Source organism: Myotis daubentonii, chromosome 3 (assembly GCF_963259705.1).
Source record: "Myotis daubentonii chromosome 3, mMyoDau2.1, whole genome shotgun sequence".
NCBI lineage: Eukaryota > Metazoa > Chordata > Mammalia > Chiroptera > Vespertilionidae > Myotis > Myotis daubentonii.
The window spans coordinates 71,120,435-71,137,698 of NC_081842.1; the positions used below are offsets into that span (position 1 = coordinate 71,120,435).

A 17,264-nucleotide genomic window follows, 5' to 3' on the forward strand; every position below is an offset into this window, starting at 1 on the left:
AATGCAGGACCTTCCCCAGCCTGCAGGCCCCAGACCAGCAAAGGCAGGTGCCAGCAGCCCCCCTGCCACCCCGATCACCCTGCCAGTTGCCCTGCAGAGGGAGGTGACCAGTGGCAGTGGTGAGGGGTGGTGCCAGGCTGGCCATGGCGGATGCCAGCAGGGCCCCCGGATCATCCCACTGGTTGCCCCACAGATTGGCTCTGATTGCCGGCCAGGCCCAGGGACCCTACCTGTGCATGAATTTCAGTATGCCTTATGTCAGTAGGCAATAATGCTGGATGTTCATAAGGAGATAAGTTCATTGTAAGCTGATAAGGTCAGGGAAAATCTCATGGATTAACCATACCTCGAGAGAGAACTCACAGACATATGGACAACAGTGTGGTGATGACAGAGGGGGGTGAAGAAGGGGGGGAAGTAGAGGTGGAGGTGGAAGAGGACATAGAGAGGATACATTTTTTAAATGGTAAAAAAAGAAGAAGAACTATACTCCCAAAAAATGGCCTCTTGTGATTTGCCTCTCAGTATAGCATGGTTTTCCTGTTTTTATTGTTTTGATCACTATTTATGTACTAGAGGCCTGGTGCACAAAAATTTGTGCACTCGGGAGGGGGGGTCCCTTCAGCCCGGCCTGTGCCCTCTCGCAGTCTGGGACCCCTTGGGGAATGACCACTTGCTGGCTTAGGCCTGCTCCCTGGGGTATTGGGCTAAGATGGCAATCAGACATCCCTCTGGCAGCCCAGCAGTCCTCCTGGGATGTCCACGTGCCAGCGGGGAGCAGACCTAAGCTGTAGTCAGACATCCTTAGTGCTGCTGAGGAGGCAAGAGACACTCCCACCACCACCGCTGTACTGGCAGCCATCAGCCTGACCACCAGGGAGCAGCTCCTGCATTGAGTATCTGCCCCCTGGTGGTCAGTGTGTGTCATAGTGACCAATCATTCCCAGTCTTTCTTCTGTTAGGGTCAGTTTGCATATTACCCTATTACTATATAGGATAGAGGCCTAGTTCATGGGTGGGGGCCGGCTGGTTTTCCCTGAAGGGTGTCCCGGATCAGGGTGGAGGTCCCACTTGGGTACCTGGCCAGCCTGGGTGAGGGGCTGATGGCTGTTTGCAGCTGGTCACACTCCCTTCAGGGTGGGGGTCCCCACTGGGGTGCCTGGCCAGCCTGGATGAGGAGCTGAGAGCCGTTTTCAGGCTGGCGGGCAACTGAAGCTCCCAGCCTCTCCTTTTTTCTTTTTCTTTTTATTCTGGGATTTATTTATCTTATATCTGTCACTGGAGCTGAGAGCCAGCTCCAGCTCTGAGGCCCAGCTGGCCGAAAGCAGGTATCTGGGGTTTGTTTAGCTTCTATAATTGAAACATTGTTGCTTTTGGAGCTGTTGCTTCAGGAGCTCAGAGCCGGGCCACGGCAGTCAGGGAACCTTGGCTTCCTCCTTCATTGGAGCAAGCAAGCCTCCTGCTCGCTTCAGCTGCGTGGCTGCCGGCCACCATCTTGGTTGGCAGTTAATTTGCATATTGCCCTGATTAGCCAATGGGAAGCATAGCAGAGGTATGGTTAATTACCCTATTTGTCTATTATTAGATAGGATAGCAAGGCCAATGATCAGGAGACAAGTGCCCAGCTGCCATGGAAATGATGGTTTGTTACTCTAGTTCCCAAGAAGAGGGGACATACAACATCACTGAGAACCACGTGTAGAAGCACCAGAGGGAGCCGGAGCAGGGGAGAATGTGGGCAAGGGTCTTTATCTGGTTTCTGTGGGAAGGAATGAGAGAGGAGAGTAAGTAAGTTTAGGAGTGGCTTGGTTGAATAATTTCCATGGTTTCTGGAGCAATGAGGCTCTCCCCACTTCTCTGGTAATTAGAGCTGGTGAATAGTAGGCCAGAGTGTGAGAACCTGATTATGGAGGTGACTGGGGATATGGGTTCTGACGTAGCTGGTTTGTATTTAAAGTCATTCTCATGGGTGAGTTGTTTGCAATGTCTTGGAATTGCCTAGCCCTGGAGGGTCCCAAATGTCAAAACATCAGACTACAGAAAATGAAAGGCATGATTAATGTACATCCTAAGAAACTCAGCAGTGTTTTTGTCTTACTCTACAGCAGGTGCATTTGTCTTTGTGCTTTTTTTTTTTTTTTTTTTTGCCCATAATCAATACTTTATTGGAAAACTGACACCTAAATAAGAGATCTCTGTTGTATACTTACAAAATTAAATGTAATTACATTATCTTTGTAGATTAACTAGAATTACTGAACTGATAAGGCTTTCTGTGATATAACACAAATTCAGGAAGTTGTGTGGATCATTAGTGTTGTTTTCTTCTAAATGAACACCCTTCTGTGAGTCTAGCCTTTCCTCCTGTTGGCTGGCACAACATGTTGAACAATGCACGCAAAGTACCACCATCCAAGCATGGCTGAAAACCATGGTAGCAACCTGAACACTTTATATACATAAAACAAGAATTTAAACTTTGAATTAATCAGTTCTTTTCATGTTTTTTTTTTTGTTGTTTTTTTGTTTTTTACTTTTCCTCTTTCAAGGACAGATGTAGTAAAACTCTACCCAAAGGTACATTGATCCTTTTGCAAGCCTAACCCAGCAAGATCTCTGAGGGGGAGCCCCTGGGCCAGCAACACACAATTGACTCTGTACTTTCCATAGGAAGTTAAGACAGGAAATTTTATATATATATATTATCGATTTTTTACAGAGAGGAAGAGAGAGAGAGTCAGAAACATCGATGAGCGAGAAACATCGATCAGCCGCCTCCTGCACATCCCCCACTAGGGATGTGCCCGCAACCCAGGTACATGCCCTTGACCGGAATCCAACCTGGGACCTTTCAGTCCACAGGCTGACACTCTATCCACTGAGCCAAACCGGTTTCGGCCAAGACAAGAAAATTTGAAAAATTCAATCATCCTGTGGGAGTACCTCCAGCTTACATCCTTAAAGATAAGAGTGCACAAGGGCATCTTGGGCACAAAGGAAGATTAATGGGAAAGCAAAAGATACTGATAAGAAAGTCTTTCTGCAAGCATTTCTTTGTCTCTCTCTTTTGCCTATAGCAGTGGTCAGCAAACTCATTAGTCAACAGAGCCAAATATAAACAGTACAACGATTGAAATTTCTTTTGAGAGCTAAATTTTTTAAACTTAAACTATATAGGTAGGTATGTTGTTATTAACTTCATTAGGGTATTCCTAAACTGGCCTTTGCTAAAAACGTCCTCATTTTATAATAATAAAGCCAACAACACAAAATAATTACAATTCTTAAATTGATGACAAAAATACCTGTAGGATTTGCAGCCGGTTGGAAAAATACAGGTAACTTTATGCTTCGAGTAGGTACTTTTGTCACCCGCGCGCTATTTGCTGACGTGACTAGCACTAACCACTGCACATGAGACTGCTGACTGACTGGCTCACTCAACTCGTGCATGAATCATTCGCGCCTCCCCCGCACTGTGTATCCTGTGGCCTGCCTGCACCGGTCTCCAGTTACCTGACATACGGACTGACACCCCCCACTTCTTCTAACGCCACTTCTTCAAAATAGACTTGCCCAGGCCGAAAACCGACTTCTGCCCATGGGCCACAAAGTTTCAATTACACTGTACATGCACACCCGCACGTGGTATTTTCTGGAAGGGCCACACTCAAAAGGCCAAAGAGCTGCATGTGGCTCGGGAGCCCCAGTTTGCCAACCACTGGCCTACAGTAGTTATAGATGCTCTCTAAAGATTTTTTTTCTAGGCTTTAAATCATCCAAGAGGTTCACGGATTCAGTAGGCTTCTGCTGGATGATCACATAGATGACTCTGAGTTCAGCAGACAGGACATCTCCTCTGGGGTTATTTCTGCTTATTTTGCCAAATTCCCGATTTAACAGAGAGAAGAGTCAAAGTGCACCAGTGGCCTGATGAATTTCTTTATTTTTATTTTTATTTTTTTTAAAGGGGAGAATGATAATTATTATTTTTATTGTTATATATTTTATTGATTTTTTTAATTAAATCTTTATTGTTCAGATTATTACAGTAGTTCCTCTCCCCCCCCCCATAGCTCCCCTCCACTCGGTTCCCACCCCACCCTCTGCCCTTACCCCCCATCCCCCACTGTCCTCATCCATAGGTGTACAATTTTTGTCCAGTCTCTTCCCAAACCCCCCTTCCCCCCCAAGAATAGTTAGTCCACTCCCTTTCTATGCCCCTGATTCTATTATATTCACCAGTTTCTTCTGTTCATCAGATTATTTATTCACTTGATTTTTAGATTCATTTGTTGACAGATGTGTATTTGTTGTTCATAGTTTGTATCTTTACCTTTTTCTTCTTCTTCCTCTTCTTAAGGGATACCTTTCAGCATTTCATGTAATACTGGTTTAGTGGTCATGAACTCCTTTAGCTTTTTCTTATCAGTGAAGCTCTTTATCTGACCTTCAATTCTGAATGATAGCTTTGCTGGATAAAGTAATCTTGGTTGTAGGTTCTTGGTATTCATCACTTGAATATTTATTGCCACTCCCTTCTGGCCTGCAAGGTTTCTGTCGAGAAATCAACTGTCAGTCGTATGGGTACTCCCTTGTAGGTAACTGACTGTCTTTCTCTTGCTGCTTTTAAGACTCTCTCTTTGTCTTTTGCTCTTCGAATTTTAATTATGATGTGTCTTGCTGTGGTCCTCTTTGGATTTCTTTTGTTTGGGATTCTCTGCGCTTCCTGGACTTGTAAGTCTATTTCTTTCACCAGGTAGGGGAAGTTTTCTGTCATTATTTCTTCAAATAGGTTTTCAATATCTTGCTCTCTCTCTCTCTTCTTCTGGCACCCCTATAATTTGTATGTTGGTACGCTTGAAGCTGTCCCAGAGGCTCCTTACGTTATCTTCATATTTTTGGATTCTTTTTTCATTTTGCTTTTCCGGTTGGGTGTTTTTTGCTTCTTCATATTTCAAATCTTTGACTTGATTCTTGCAATCCTCTAGTCTGCTGCTGGGAGTCTGTATAATATTCTTAATTTCAATCAGTGTATTCTTAATTTCTAGTTGGTCCTTTATCACAACCTTGAGGGTCTCATTAGATTTCTTGAGGGTCTCATTAAGTTTATTGGCAGTTTCTAGAAAGTTCTTGAAAAACCTTAAAAGTGTGGTTTTGAACTCTATATCCAGTCGTTTGCTTTCCTCCATTTCTGTCATTTGTGTCTTGTTTCTTTGTCTCCGCATTTTTTTATGCTTCGCTGTGTCAATAGAATAGCTTTCTGTACTAGGTGTCCTATAGGGCCCAGTGTCTCAGCCTCCCCAATTACCTGAGGTAGACACTCTTGGTGCACCCCCTTGTGGGCTTTTTGCACAGTCTTGTTGTAGTTAAGCCTTGATTGTTGTATGTAACCCTGGGAAGGATTGACCTCCAGGCCAATTGGCTGTGAGAATCAGGTGTGTCTGCAGTGGGAGAACTTCTGTGCTGGAGACACCCCTCCAGGGCAAGACTTGCTTCAATGGGGCTTTGGTCCTCACTGAGTCTGCCCCCTGAGTGTGTCCTTTATGAATCTGAGGAGCTGCAATCTGGATGGTCCCATTCTGACCACCAGGCACAGTGGCTCCTGGATCTCTAAGGAGTTCCTAATCTAGCCTCTGCCTGAGGCTATCCAGCAGGAGCCAGCTGTGACGCAATGCAAGTTGCTCTGGGGCCTAGGGCCAGCTGCCATTTGTTAGGTAATTATCAGATTACAAAGGGCCAGGCCTTTCATATGCAAAAGCCTTCGTGGCTTGGCAGGGCAGGGTCCCAGGGGATCAGCAGGGCGGAGCGAGCAGTTATGGCTGCTCTTAGTCCTGCCTTCAGAGGCCCTGCTTCTCAGTGTCCCAGCAATCGCTGCAAGCAACCCTGAGAGAAAGCTGCCCTCAAGTTCAAACCGATGCCAGACAGTCCAGTTTCTCCCATATGAGTCTGGGTCCCCAGAGACTCACCTGGAACTGGAGCTCAGAGCTTGAGACTCCCTCCTAATTGAAAAAGACAACCGTGTCCTCAGCTGCCAACCATCTCCGCATGCGCCTCTGTACCTCTGTATTTACTTCCGCACCACACCTCCTCTGAGTCTCGGTATGCTTTTCTCTTTCCTTCTAGTTGTGGAATTTCCACTCAGCCAGCCTTCCTGTGGTTCTGCATGATGTCCGTTCCGTCTTTTAGTTGTATTTTTGAAGTGGTTGTGTGAGGCAGCAATCTCCGGTGTTTACCTATGCCGCCATCTTGGTTTCTCCAAAGAATCCATTTTTTTCTCCATATTTACATTCCAGTTGCTTTCCTGGAGGAAACGCTTGTGATATTTTTTTGGCTAACTAGATGTCTGAACTTTAATATTAGGAAAGGGGGTAAATATTTACATAGGCCTTGTTCATCTAAGGGTCATAGGCAAAAATCTTAGACAAGGGAAAAAGGACAAAGGAATGTATAATTCAAAACAGCAAATAATCCAGAATCTATAATTACAATGCAAAATTGCTAGTTAAAACTGATTTCTGGTTTCTGGCGATCCCTTACTGCCCATGAACAGGTAAGAGTGTGTTACCAGAAGCGGATTGAAAGCTCTGTGTTTTTGAAACAAGCTGGCTTGCCCACTTTACATGATAGGGCAGGCCTGTGACCACTTTCATTGAGATATCCCTAGTTGTCACTACACAGAAGTCTTTTCTCTTGTCGGATTCTCCAATGTCCTAACTAATTGATAGGGTTTTGGGATGTAACAGGGAAAGAGGAGCTGAAGAGATGCACTATTCAATAGAGACTAGTTTTCTTTACCAGTATTTACCAATTTTCAGATGGCCTTTTTCCCACTCCTACCAACTGTGATCTGGTCCTCCATTCAAGAAAGTAAGTCTCAGCTTCCTGACAGTGAGGGGGGAAGCTGCCTGACTACATAGTTTGGACTTTGGAGGAAGGAACCCAAGGTTTCACTGTTTTTTTGAATAGAATTGCAGTCAATCCCATTTCTAATTGTACCTGTATCCCTGCCTCCAGCATACCTGGTATCCCCATGCTGTCTGCTGACCTTCTATAGAGAGAATCAGCTTGTTTCTTTTAAGTTTCCCCCATTGAAGGCACTGATGTTTCAAATTTCTCTGATCTGTAATAATTACCACCTGATCCTTCTACTTTCCCAATGGTAAAATTCTGTTGTCCTTCCTTGAATGCTATCATGGCCTCTCCTGTTTTCTTGGTTTCATGGTTTTAGGGCGAGGAAAATCTGTTAAAGAGGGATGAATTAGCCCTAGCTGGTTTGGCTCAGTGGATAGAGCATTGACCTGCGGACTGAAGGGTCCAGTCGATTCCAGTTCAATTCCAGTCAAGGGCATATACCTCGGTTGCAGGCTCCACCCCAGCTGGGGCCCTGTTAGGGATGCATGATGTGTTTCTCTGATATCAAAATGTCTCTTTGTCTTTCCCTCTCTCTTCCACTCTCTCTAAAAATCAATGAAAAAATATCCTTGTGTGAGGATTTTTTTAAAAAGAGGGATGAATTAATCATACTCCTCAGTTCATGAACACCAACATTATTTTCCAATATAAGAGTTCTCTCTTGTTTATTTTTATATGTATATTCTCTTCTTCCTTTTCCCATTCCTATCTCTTTCCTTCTCCAAAGGTAGTGATACCTTGTATGCTCAATGCATATATTTTTGAATTCTTATAAATGTGTCTTTTTGATATATAGATATATATATATATAAATTATACATATGAATTCAAACCTATACATATGAAATTATGTTATAATTTTTATTCAATTTCTTTTTTCATTCTACAGCATATTTTTTAAAGATACTTTTTGATAATTTTTTGTTTGGTTTATTTAGGTCCTATTGTACTTAAATAAGAATAGCTCCACCCCAAGATGGCGGCACCCAGTGAAGTGGATGCACCTGCCTCCAGCGAAGGCAGTGCTGAGGGCAGCTGTTTCGGATCCTGGCTGGATGGACGGTTGGAGGCGCTGGGAGTGGACCGAGCTGTTTACGGCGCCTACATCCTGGGTGTCCTGCAGGAGGAGGAGGAGGAAGAGAAGCTGGACGCGCTGCAGGGCATTCTCTCTGCTTTTCTGGAAGAAGATTCCCTTCTTACCCTATGCAAGGAGATTGTGGAACGATGGTCAGAAACGCAGAATGTTGTCACCAAAGTGAAAAAAGAAGATGAGGTACAGGCCATTGCTACCCTAATTGAGAAACAGGCTCAGATTGTGGTGAATCCCAGGATGGTGTCAGAAGAGGGGAAGCAGAGAAAAGCTGCCCTCCTGGCCCAGTATGCTGATGTGACAGATGAAGAAGATGAAGCAGATGAGAAGGATGATTCAGGTGCCGCCACAATGAACATTGGTTCTGACAAATTTCTGTTCCGAAATACCAATGTGGAAGATGTCCTCAATGCCCGAAAACTGGAGCGAGACTCGCTTCGAGATGAGTTCCAAAAGAAGAAGGAACAGGACAAGCTGCAGAGGGAAAAGGACAAATTAGCCAAGCAGGAGCGCAAGGAAAAGGAAAAGAAAAGGACACAAAAAGGGGAACGAAAGCGATAACCTTGGTCAACTCTCTTCTTTCTCCTCGTGAACTGATCAAATGGAGAACTGGTTGTTGCACAAGCACATGAGTAATTTAATTGAAATGAGAGAACATTGCAGAGTGGTTTCTCAAGGCATTCCCCCTTTTGTTTACATGGTCAAAAGGAAAATCACAAACACTTCTAATTACAAAATGTGCCATGTTTCTGTGGTGGGTATTCCGATTGTTGTAGTTATCAGTACCAAAGATCTGGAGTGGGGGCAACCTTTCTATTTTAATACCGAAGTGCTGTGCTCCTTTTGGCCACTTTCAAAAGTCTTCCCTCACCTTGGATAAACTAGCAGGAATATTCACAAAGTTGACAGGTACAGTTTTTATCCTGAAGGAACAGAATCATGGCCACTCCTTCCCTGAGATGAAATGTGGGATTGTAAGTTGCTTCAGAAGTACTATTCACTCCTAAATGTATTGTTTTAAGACTCAAATAGAAAGCTAATGAAGAGTCAGACTTTATGTTGCATGGCAACAAACTAGGAAAATGAGAAATTATTTGATGGATGTTCTAGATTTGATAATTAAAAAAAAAGTGCCCTATGGGAGGAAAGGAAGTATCTTTTTAAAGTAATAATAGTTATCATTTTCCCCTAGGATGTGATTTTAAGAAGGGTGTGTCAGTACTGTGTGCAAGGATATCATTGTTAGCTAGATTCCTCTTGATTGCTAGTAGAGACTTTAGTCCTGATTTGCCCTAAAACACGAGTATAAAGACCTGATAATTACAGGTTTAGAGGAACTGCCTTTCAGGAAGAAACACTGGAAATCTCTGTTAACACAAAGATATTTAAGAGTGTACATAGTAGGTGCTCAACAAATTAATTGAGTGAGTGAGTGGGAAAATTGCTTGGGAGAGTCAAAAGTGAGCAGGAACTCTCCATTTCTACTTTTGTCACAAATTACATTCAGTTTGAAATCAGGCCTTTCTCCTTCAGGCAAGACTGTCAAGAAGTCTCAAGAGAGCAATTTCTCCAACAAAACAAAGTAGATATTTAATACCAGGGGTCAGCAAATTACTGCCTGCAAGTCAAATTTGGACTAGTCTGTTTTGTATGGTGCAAGCTAACAATGGATTTTATGGTTTAAAGGGGTGATAAAGAATATATGACCGAGACCTTATGTGGCTGGTAAAGCCTAAAATATTTGCTATCTGAACCTTTGGAGAAAAGTTTGCTGACCTCTGTTTTATACCATTGAGATTAACAAAAGTTTTTACCTTTGTGCGGAAAGTAAGAAGCATGGTTAAGGAAAAGATGTGTTACCACTATACACTCCTATAACCATGGCATTTGCAAAATTAAATAACCTTTAAAAAAATAAACTTTATTTAAATCAGAAAAAAAAGAATAGCTCCACAACAAGACAAGATGGAGAAGAGTAAAAAGTAGGTCTCCAGAAAGTTGAAAGAAAGTTACAGATACTGTTGTGAGATGTATTTATTCCAAATATACAGTATTAAAGTTCTATCAAATCCAACCTCCTCTTTCACCTAGTCTTTAAGATGGGACCATGGTTAAAGAACAACTAAAGAGATGTCTGAGCCTAGAAGCAAAGAATCCACAGCTTCGGGTTGTGTATGATCATCAACCAACCACCCAGGCAGGTCCACCTCCTCGTCTGCATTCTCAGTGGCAGCTCCAGTGAATCACCTATTCACCATCTCGTGTGAATCCACCTGTTCTTCCAGAAAAAAAAAAGTTCTAAAAATGCTACAAAGAACCTCTCTTCCAAGAAACACAAAAGTGTAGTCATGATCTCATGTTCTACTCAATTGTCTTCCAAAGGGTTAAAGTGACAAACTGGTGCTGTGTTTTGCAGGATAGAAACTGAGGCTCAAAGAGGAAATTGGCTAATTAAAAACCACACCAAAGAGGGGACAGGAGTTTACTATCAACAGTCTGGTGCCACTTTTTATGGAAACTCCATCCACTTATAAAAAGCAAAAGGAAAAAATAAACACACGGCTAAAGTTAAGCCCACTTGTGGCATTAGTGTCACACTTCTTATTGTTCTCGTCTAACATTAATAAGCTAAGAGGTGTTCATTGTATTAATGAAACCATTTCTTCTCCTAAGCCAAAACCAAGATATTACTTTGTTGCTGTTTTTAATTGACACTTGGAAAACAGACATGGAGTGGTGAGCTCAAATGAGCAAATAAACCAATAACATATTGCCAGGCTTTTATTTTCCTTGTTTCTGGCACCCTAGACTATTTCTTGGAATATGGAACCTTTATCTATCAATGATGAGCTAGCAAACAATCAGCCAAAAAGGGCAGAAAATTTAAATTTCAAAGGCAAAGAAAATATAAATGAAATATAACCATCCTCTATTTCCAAGAAATTTTTATTCAATTTTACATTTAGGTCAGACCTGGAAGGAAATTTATAGCAAAGTGGAAGCAAATATTTATACTTTGGGTCTGTTCTAAACCAAATCAAGAGCAGGGAATGCAGTTTAAGTTTTAACTGTGTTTGACTTCAGATTCATTCCTCTCTTGGCAGAGTTGAAGACCCTGTGGGTCAAGATCCCCCAAATGATATCTGCAGAAAAGCTTGAGGACCTCTCTTCTGGGACAAGGGTGTTCCTCCTCCTAAGGGAAGACCTACATAAAGTGCTAGCTTTGGTTCAAGAAAAATAGGACAGAATGAGAGAGGATGGAGTCTCCCTCAAATGCCAGGTCAGGCACTAAGAGCCCAGGCTGCACGAGGTCACAACACCTGGAGGCAGAGCCATCATCTGGTGGGCCAGGGACAAACCATCATCAGATGAGACTCATTTGTCTATGCTTTTGGTTCCCATCATGATGAAAAATGCAAGATTTTAATATAGTTGCAGAACAAAGGGGACTGATTTATAGTTTACAATTACATAGTAGTTCGTATTGTGCGTTGCTGTATTTCCCATTTCTAATTTTGCATTTTGTTTTCCCTCTAGGACAGGAGTACACACTCTTTCTGGAAAGGGACAAAGAATAAATAATTTAGGTTTTGTGTGTCACATGGGTCTCTGTAGCATACTCTTCTTTGAGGTGTGTGTGTGTGTGTGTGTGTGTGTGTGTGTGTGTGTGTGTGTTTTCAACCTTCTAAAAGTGTAATAATCATTCTTAGCTCACTCATCAAAGAAAAACAGGCCAGGGCTGACCCTTGCACTAGGACACTGATGGCAAACCTTTTGAGCTCAGCGTGTCAGCATTTTGGTGCCGTGTCACATATAGAAATTTTTTGATATTTGTAACCATAGTAAAACAAAGACTTATATTTTTGATATTTATTTTATATATTTAAATGCCATTTAACAAAGAAAAATCAACCAAAAAAAATGAGTTCGTGTGTCACCTCTGACATGCGTGTCATAGGTTCGCCATCACTGCACTAGGACATTGGGTATTTAGGAGACACGTGTGGTGGGGTTAGGGGTTTGGTATGCTTCCCTTCCACCTTACCTCCTCCCCATTTCACAATTATGACTCTTGGTCAGATTGTCCAGTTGCCTTGAACCAATGCTGGAAACTCATATCCAAGACTTCAAGCTGTGATTAAGAATGAATAAACATCCTGGCCAGTGTTGTTCAGAGTTTGAGCATCCACCTATGAAATAGGAGGTTCACTTTCTGGTCAGGGCACATGCCCAGGTTGTTGGCTCGATCCCCAGTAGGGGCCATGCAGGAGGCAGCCAATCCATAATTCTTTCATCATTGATGTTTCTATCTCTCCCACTCCCTCTCTGGCATCAATACAAATATGTATATTTTTTAAAAGAATGAATAAACAGGTGATTTTGCTTCACTCCAATACAGCAATGCTCTGTTCTCCAACATCCAGAACATGGTGATACAGTTGAGGAGGTGCAGGAGACTTCCTAAATCAAGTTACTACAAGGAGCATGACTCCACACATTGGCTCTTGAGAAGTGAGTTGACTGGAGTACAGGTATCCTGAGGAAGAAATCAGGGCCCTCGGTGGGCATTAGCTGTCAGTGCTGGTGGCATATGCATGAGCAGGAGGAGCCACTTGAAGCTCTCTGCAGGTATGCTAAGCCTGGCTGTGGACATCACGCTAAAACTGAAAAAGAAAAGGAATGCAATGACAGGTGCCACATGGGAGCTGGTGGGACTGAGTTTGCAAATACATGTGAGATGCCATCTGGAAACATCCAGGGGAAAAAATGCAACAGGAACTTTATAGGAGAGTGGGGAACAGAAGCAATGATTGTTAGTGTTAACCAATTTAATATTTTAATCCAGGAGCTTGAAATGGTTTGGAGAAACATAGGATTCTCAGATTGGTCCTGGTATAGTTTTGCTCTCACATAAATGAAAGTAATCAAATTTCAAATAAGAGAATAATGCTGCATGATCAGGAATCCAATGTGCTGGCTCTAATCATGCAACTCAACTGCATGACCTTGAAAAAGTCCCTTGATTTCTCTTGGCCTCAGGTTTGTTCCTCCCTATAGTAAGGAGTTAAAACAAAAATGTCTAAGGAAATTTTTCTTTTATTTTTTTATTTTTATTTTTTTTAAATTCATGTCACTTTTTTTTTTAATATATTTTATTGATTTTTTACAGAGAGGAAGGGAGAGAGATAGAGAGTTAGAAACATCGATGAGAGAGAAACAACGATCTGCTGCCTCCTGCACATCTCCCACTGGGAGAGTGCTTTGACCGGAATCGAACCTGGGACCCTTCAGTCCGCAGGCCGACGCTCTATCCACTGAGCCAAACCGGTTTCGGCGTAAATTTTTCTTTTAAATGTTATGCTTAGTTTAATATTAAAGCCATTAATTAATTAATAATTATTTACTAAATCACCTACCATATTCCAAACATGGTGCCAGGTAATGAGACTATTTATGGAAAGAAAGTCCCTGCCCTTAAGAATTTCTCTAAAAGTAAACCACCATCACAACACAGGTTATTGAAAGCTAGGATATGCCTTGTTTGATATGAGACTTTGGAGGACAAACACTGTCATAAAAATCAGAACCTGGGCCAATCACACTGTGTTAACATGTTATTGAGCATCCAGAAGAGAAAAAGGGAAAACAAAAGTAATACATTCATAATAAAACACAGTTGATGTCTTGGTCATGCTAGACATCTACAGATAGCTGTATGGAAGCCTGCTCTGGGCTTTAGAGCAGTCTAAATGAGGTTGGGGCACCAGGAGGAGGAGATGGAAGTCTTCCTGTCTGTCACTGGTCAAAGTTCATATCGTAAAAGGAGTATAAACTGGCTGGTGTGGCTCAGTTGGTTGAGCATCATCCTGTGCATTGAAAGGTCACCAGTTCATTTCCTAGTCATGTCACATGCCCAGGTTGTGAGTTCGATCCCCAGTATGGGAGGCAACTGATTGATGTTTCTCTCTCATATCAATGTTTCTCTCTCTCTCTCCTTCTCCCTTCCTCTCTCTCTCTCTCTCTCTCTCTCTCTCTCTCTCTCTCTCTCAAAATCAATAAAAATATATTAAAATTAAAATTAAATTTTAAAATGCTTTAATTAAAAAAATATTTTTAAAAGAAAATATACTATAAATAAATTTAAATAAATAATAAAAGAAATCCTCTTTCTTAAATTTCTAGATTATATGGCCTGGCCTCAAGACTTGGGTGTTAGAACCCAGACCTCACTGCATGGTGCTTTACCTGACTCTGAGAATGGTCAGGGCAGCTGAAATTCATGGGCCCATGTATTACTTTTGTTTTCCCTTTTTCTCTTCTGGATGCTCAATAACATGTTAACACAATGTGATTGGCCCAGGTTCTGATTTTAATGACAGTGTTTGTCCCAGTAAATCTGAAGAGGTGCAAAAATTGAGGCTAAAGCAGACTAAGACAGAGTTAAAAAAAGGCTTCCTAGAAGAGATGATGCTTGAATTGCCACCAGAAAGAAAGGCATTTCCAGGTGGATAGAAGGTTGTGGGTGAGAGGTCATGGGATGACAATAGGAGTTTGGTTACAAACAATTTTCAAACTGAAAGAATAGTATTTACAAAGCACATGATGTGAAAGAAGCTTGTCAATCTAGTGGACTGCAAGCATTGCCTGGCTGCGTAATTGTGGTACATGAACAACCAGCTGCCTCTATATTCTGAACAGCCAATTCTACCATCATCAATTACCATGCAGAAATTGAACCTACAGGGGAAGGTGAAACAGAAAATAATTTAGTATGATATTCAATAAGATAAAATATATAAACTATCTAGTATCATGCACAGCAAAGCCCATCTGTTATGTCCCAATAAATGTTATTTTCCCCCGTCTTCATCAGTTAAATTTTTTTGAAAAAATCAGGTTTTTGAGTAGAATATATAAGATTAGAACCATGCTTCTCATGAATCTCATTGAAGAAAGACATAATTGTTTCTTTGGACTAATTTAGCATTAGATCATTCACTTGGGAGCCATGTAAATCAGCATTGCAGCAATTCTAAAAGGTAGAGTGTCCAAGAGACCATAGAAAAGGTCAGCCTCACCCCAGTGGTGTGGCTCAATGTTTGAGTGACAACCCATGAACCAAGGGGTCACCAATTCAATTCCTGGTCAAGGCACATGCGCAGGTTCTGGGCTCAATCCCCAGTAGGGGACATGCAGAAGGAAGCCAATCTATGTTACTCTCTCATCAATGTTTCCATCTCTCTATCTCTCTCCCTTCCTCTCTAAAAAATTAATAAAAACATAAATAAAAGGTCAGCCTGGTTATTGGTATATTTGTTTCCTGGGTCTATAAAAATGCAGGAAAACTTAGCAGAATCCTATCTATAATAATAAAAAGGTAATATGCTAATTAGACCAGACATCTTCCAGACGTCATTCTGGACGTCCTTCCTGATGAAGCCACAGCCAGAGGGAAGCCGGTGCCTGCAGCTGGGGGAAGGAAGGCCTACTCTTGCACAAATTTTCATGCATCAGGCCTCTAGTTTATGAAATAAAAAGAGTACACTAGTGAGTCTCAAATTTTCAGCAAAGTCTCAGGGAAGTCTGAATGTGGTGGGAATATTATTCCCCGTCACTTTCACTAAGTAGTAGGACTGTTTAATCAATCAGACTAAGAAAGCAAATCAACATGCTTTCCTTTAGATTTTAGAACAGAAACCTTCTACTTCAGAAGAATTCAGGGTCACCACAGTTTGTATGTTCTGATGCTACAGTAGAACATGTGAACACCCCAGCTGCAGGGGTCATGTGGAATCTCAGGTTACTTAAGTTTGTTTACAGCTCTTAAAAATGTTAAAAAGTCTTTAGTCTTCAAATAGAAAGACTTTTACCTAGATAGGTTTATACACTAGATACAGACTTAAACCATATGAGAGCTCCCCACCCCCGCCAAAAAATTAGTTATGTCGACTTACATACCAATTTGAAAACAATCCATTAAAAAGAGTCAGCCAGATAATTGGTACCTCAATGCAATCAATTTTGTTAAACACTGAATTAAGAGTTGTTCTGGAAGAGAGATTTTTCTATCATGTAGAGTAGGTATTTTTTATAGATTGAAGGTTGATCAATTTTTTTAATACTTCCAAGAGAGAAAACTATCTGTGTATACACATGAAATATATATATATATATATGTATGTATGTGTGATAATAAATATGGGAACTCTGAAAAAAAAAAAAGAGTTGTTCTGGCCTAAGCTGATTTTGCATATAGACGCCAAATATGTGGTCCCTGGGTTTTCTTAAATTCTATCTAAAAAATAAATTGTCACCACTTCCTGCTCAGCTATATGGAAGTTAACTAGATTTCCAGATAAATTATTTTATGTAGACCTAGGTTGTTTTATTTTTTGTTTTATTTTGTTTGTTTATTACTTTTATGATATCATGTAAGTTTCCAAAAATTTCTCATGTAACTATGTTTAGATAAGAAACCTCCTTTCCATGCTTGCTTGATCAGATAACTACCTAATCTCAGTGTTACCTAAATGAAAATCAACTTGGGAGCTAACTTACAATTTTACTTCATTAGGGGCCCACAATCCACTAAGCTTCTTTCTTCTACTATACTGAACAAAACACATGAATTAAAGTATTTTTCCTTTTTTCCACTGTATGTTGTCCAATCACAACTGTGTGAGTGTGTGTGCATGTATATGTGTATGTGTGTGTGTATGTACATGTTGACAATCTAAATAACTTAAAATAGGTTGTAATAGTTAATTTGTGTGTCAACTGTGCCCAGATCTGTGGCCAAAGATTATTTTGGATGGTTCAGTAAGAATGTTTTGGATTAGAATAATATTTATATTGGTGGGCTTTGAGAAAAGCAAATTGCCCTCCATGATGTGGGTGGGCCTCATCCAATCAGCTGAAGGCCAGGAGAGAACAGGCCCGACTTCCCTCCTGAGCAAGAGGGATTTTGCCAGCCGGTGAGCTCAGAAACTGAATTTAACTGCAACATTGGCTCTCTTCTAAATGTGTAGCCTGCTGGCCTTTGGACTTGAACTGCAGCATTGGTCCTTCTCTGGTCTTCAGCCTGCCAATTTTCCCTGCAAATTTTGGACTTGCCAGCCTCCTTAACTGCATTAACCAATTCAAAAAAAACAACCCAAAAAACCCTATTGATTCTGACTGATTCTTTGGAGAACCCTGACCAATACCCAGTATTCTCTAATTTTGTATTAAATAATCAAAAAATAGAACTTTGTAGTAC

At 41.3% G+C, this 17,264-nt stretch overlaps 1 protein-coding gene across 1 annotated transcript; it reads left to right on the forward strand.

Moving 5' to 3' along the window:
* Nucleotides 1-7,885: 7,885 nt before the first annotated feature.
* LOC132230434 (coiled-coil domain-containing protein 43-like) lies at nt 7,886-9,899 on the forward strand. The gene has a single exon (XM_059687887.1). It carries the CDS (start codon nt 7,892-7,894, stop codon nt 8,564-8,566), a length of 675 nt encoding a protein of 224 aa, XP_059543870.1. The 5' UTR covers nt 7,886-7,891; the 3' UTR covers nt 8,567-9,899.
* The last annotated feature ends 7,365 nt before the right edge of the window (nt 9,900-17,264 follow it).

Bases quoted from the DNA above. Each gene is read 5' to 3' on its own strand.
- LOC132230434 (XM_059687887.1), top strand. From the start codon at position 7,892: ATGGCGGCACCCAGTGAAGTGGATGCACCTGCCTCCAGCGAAGGCAGT.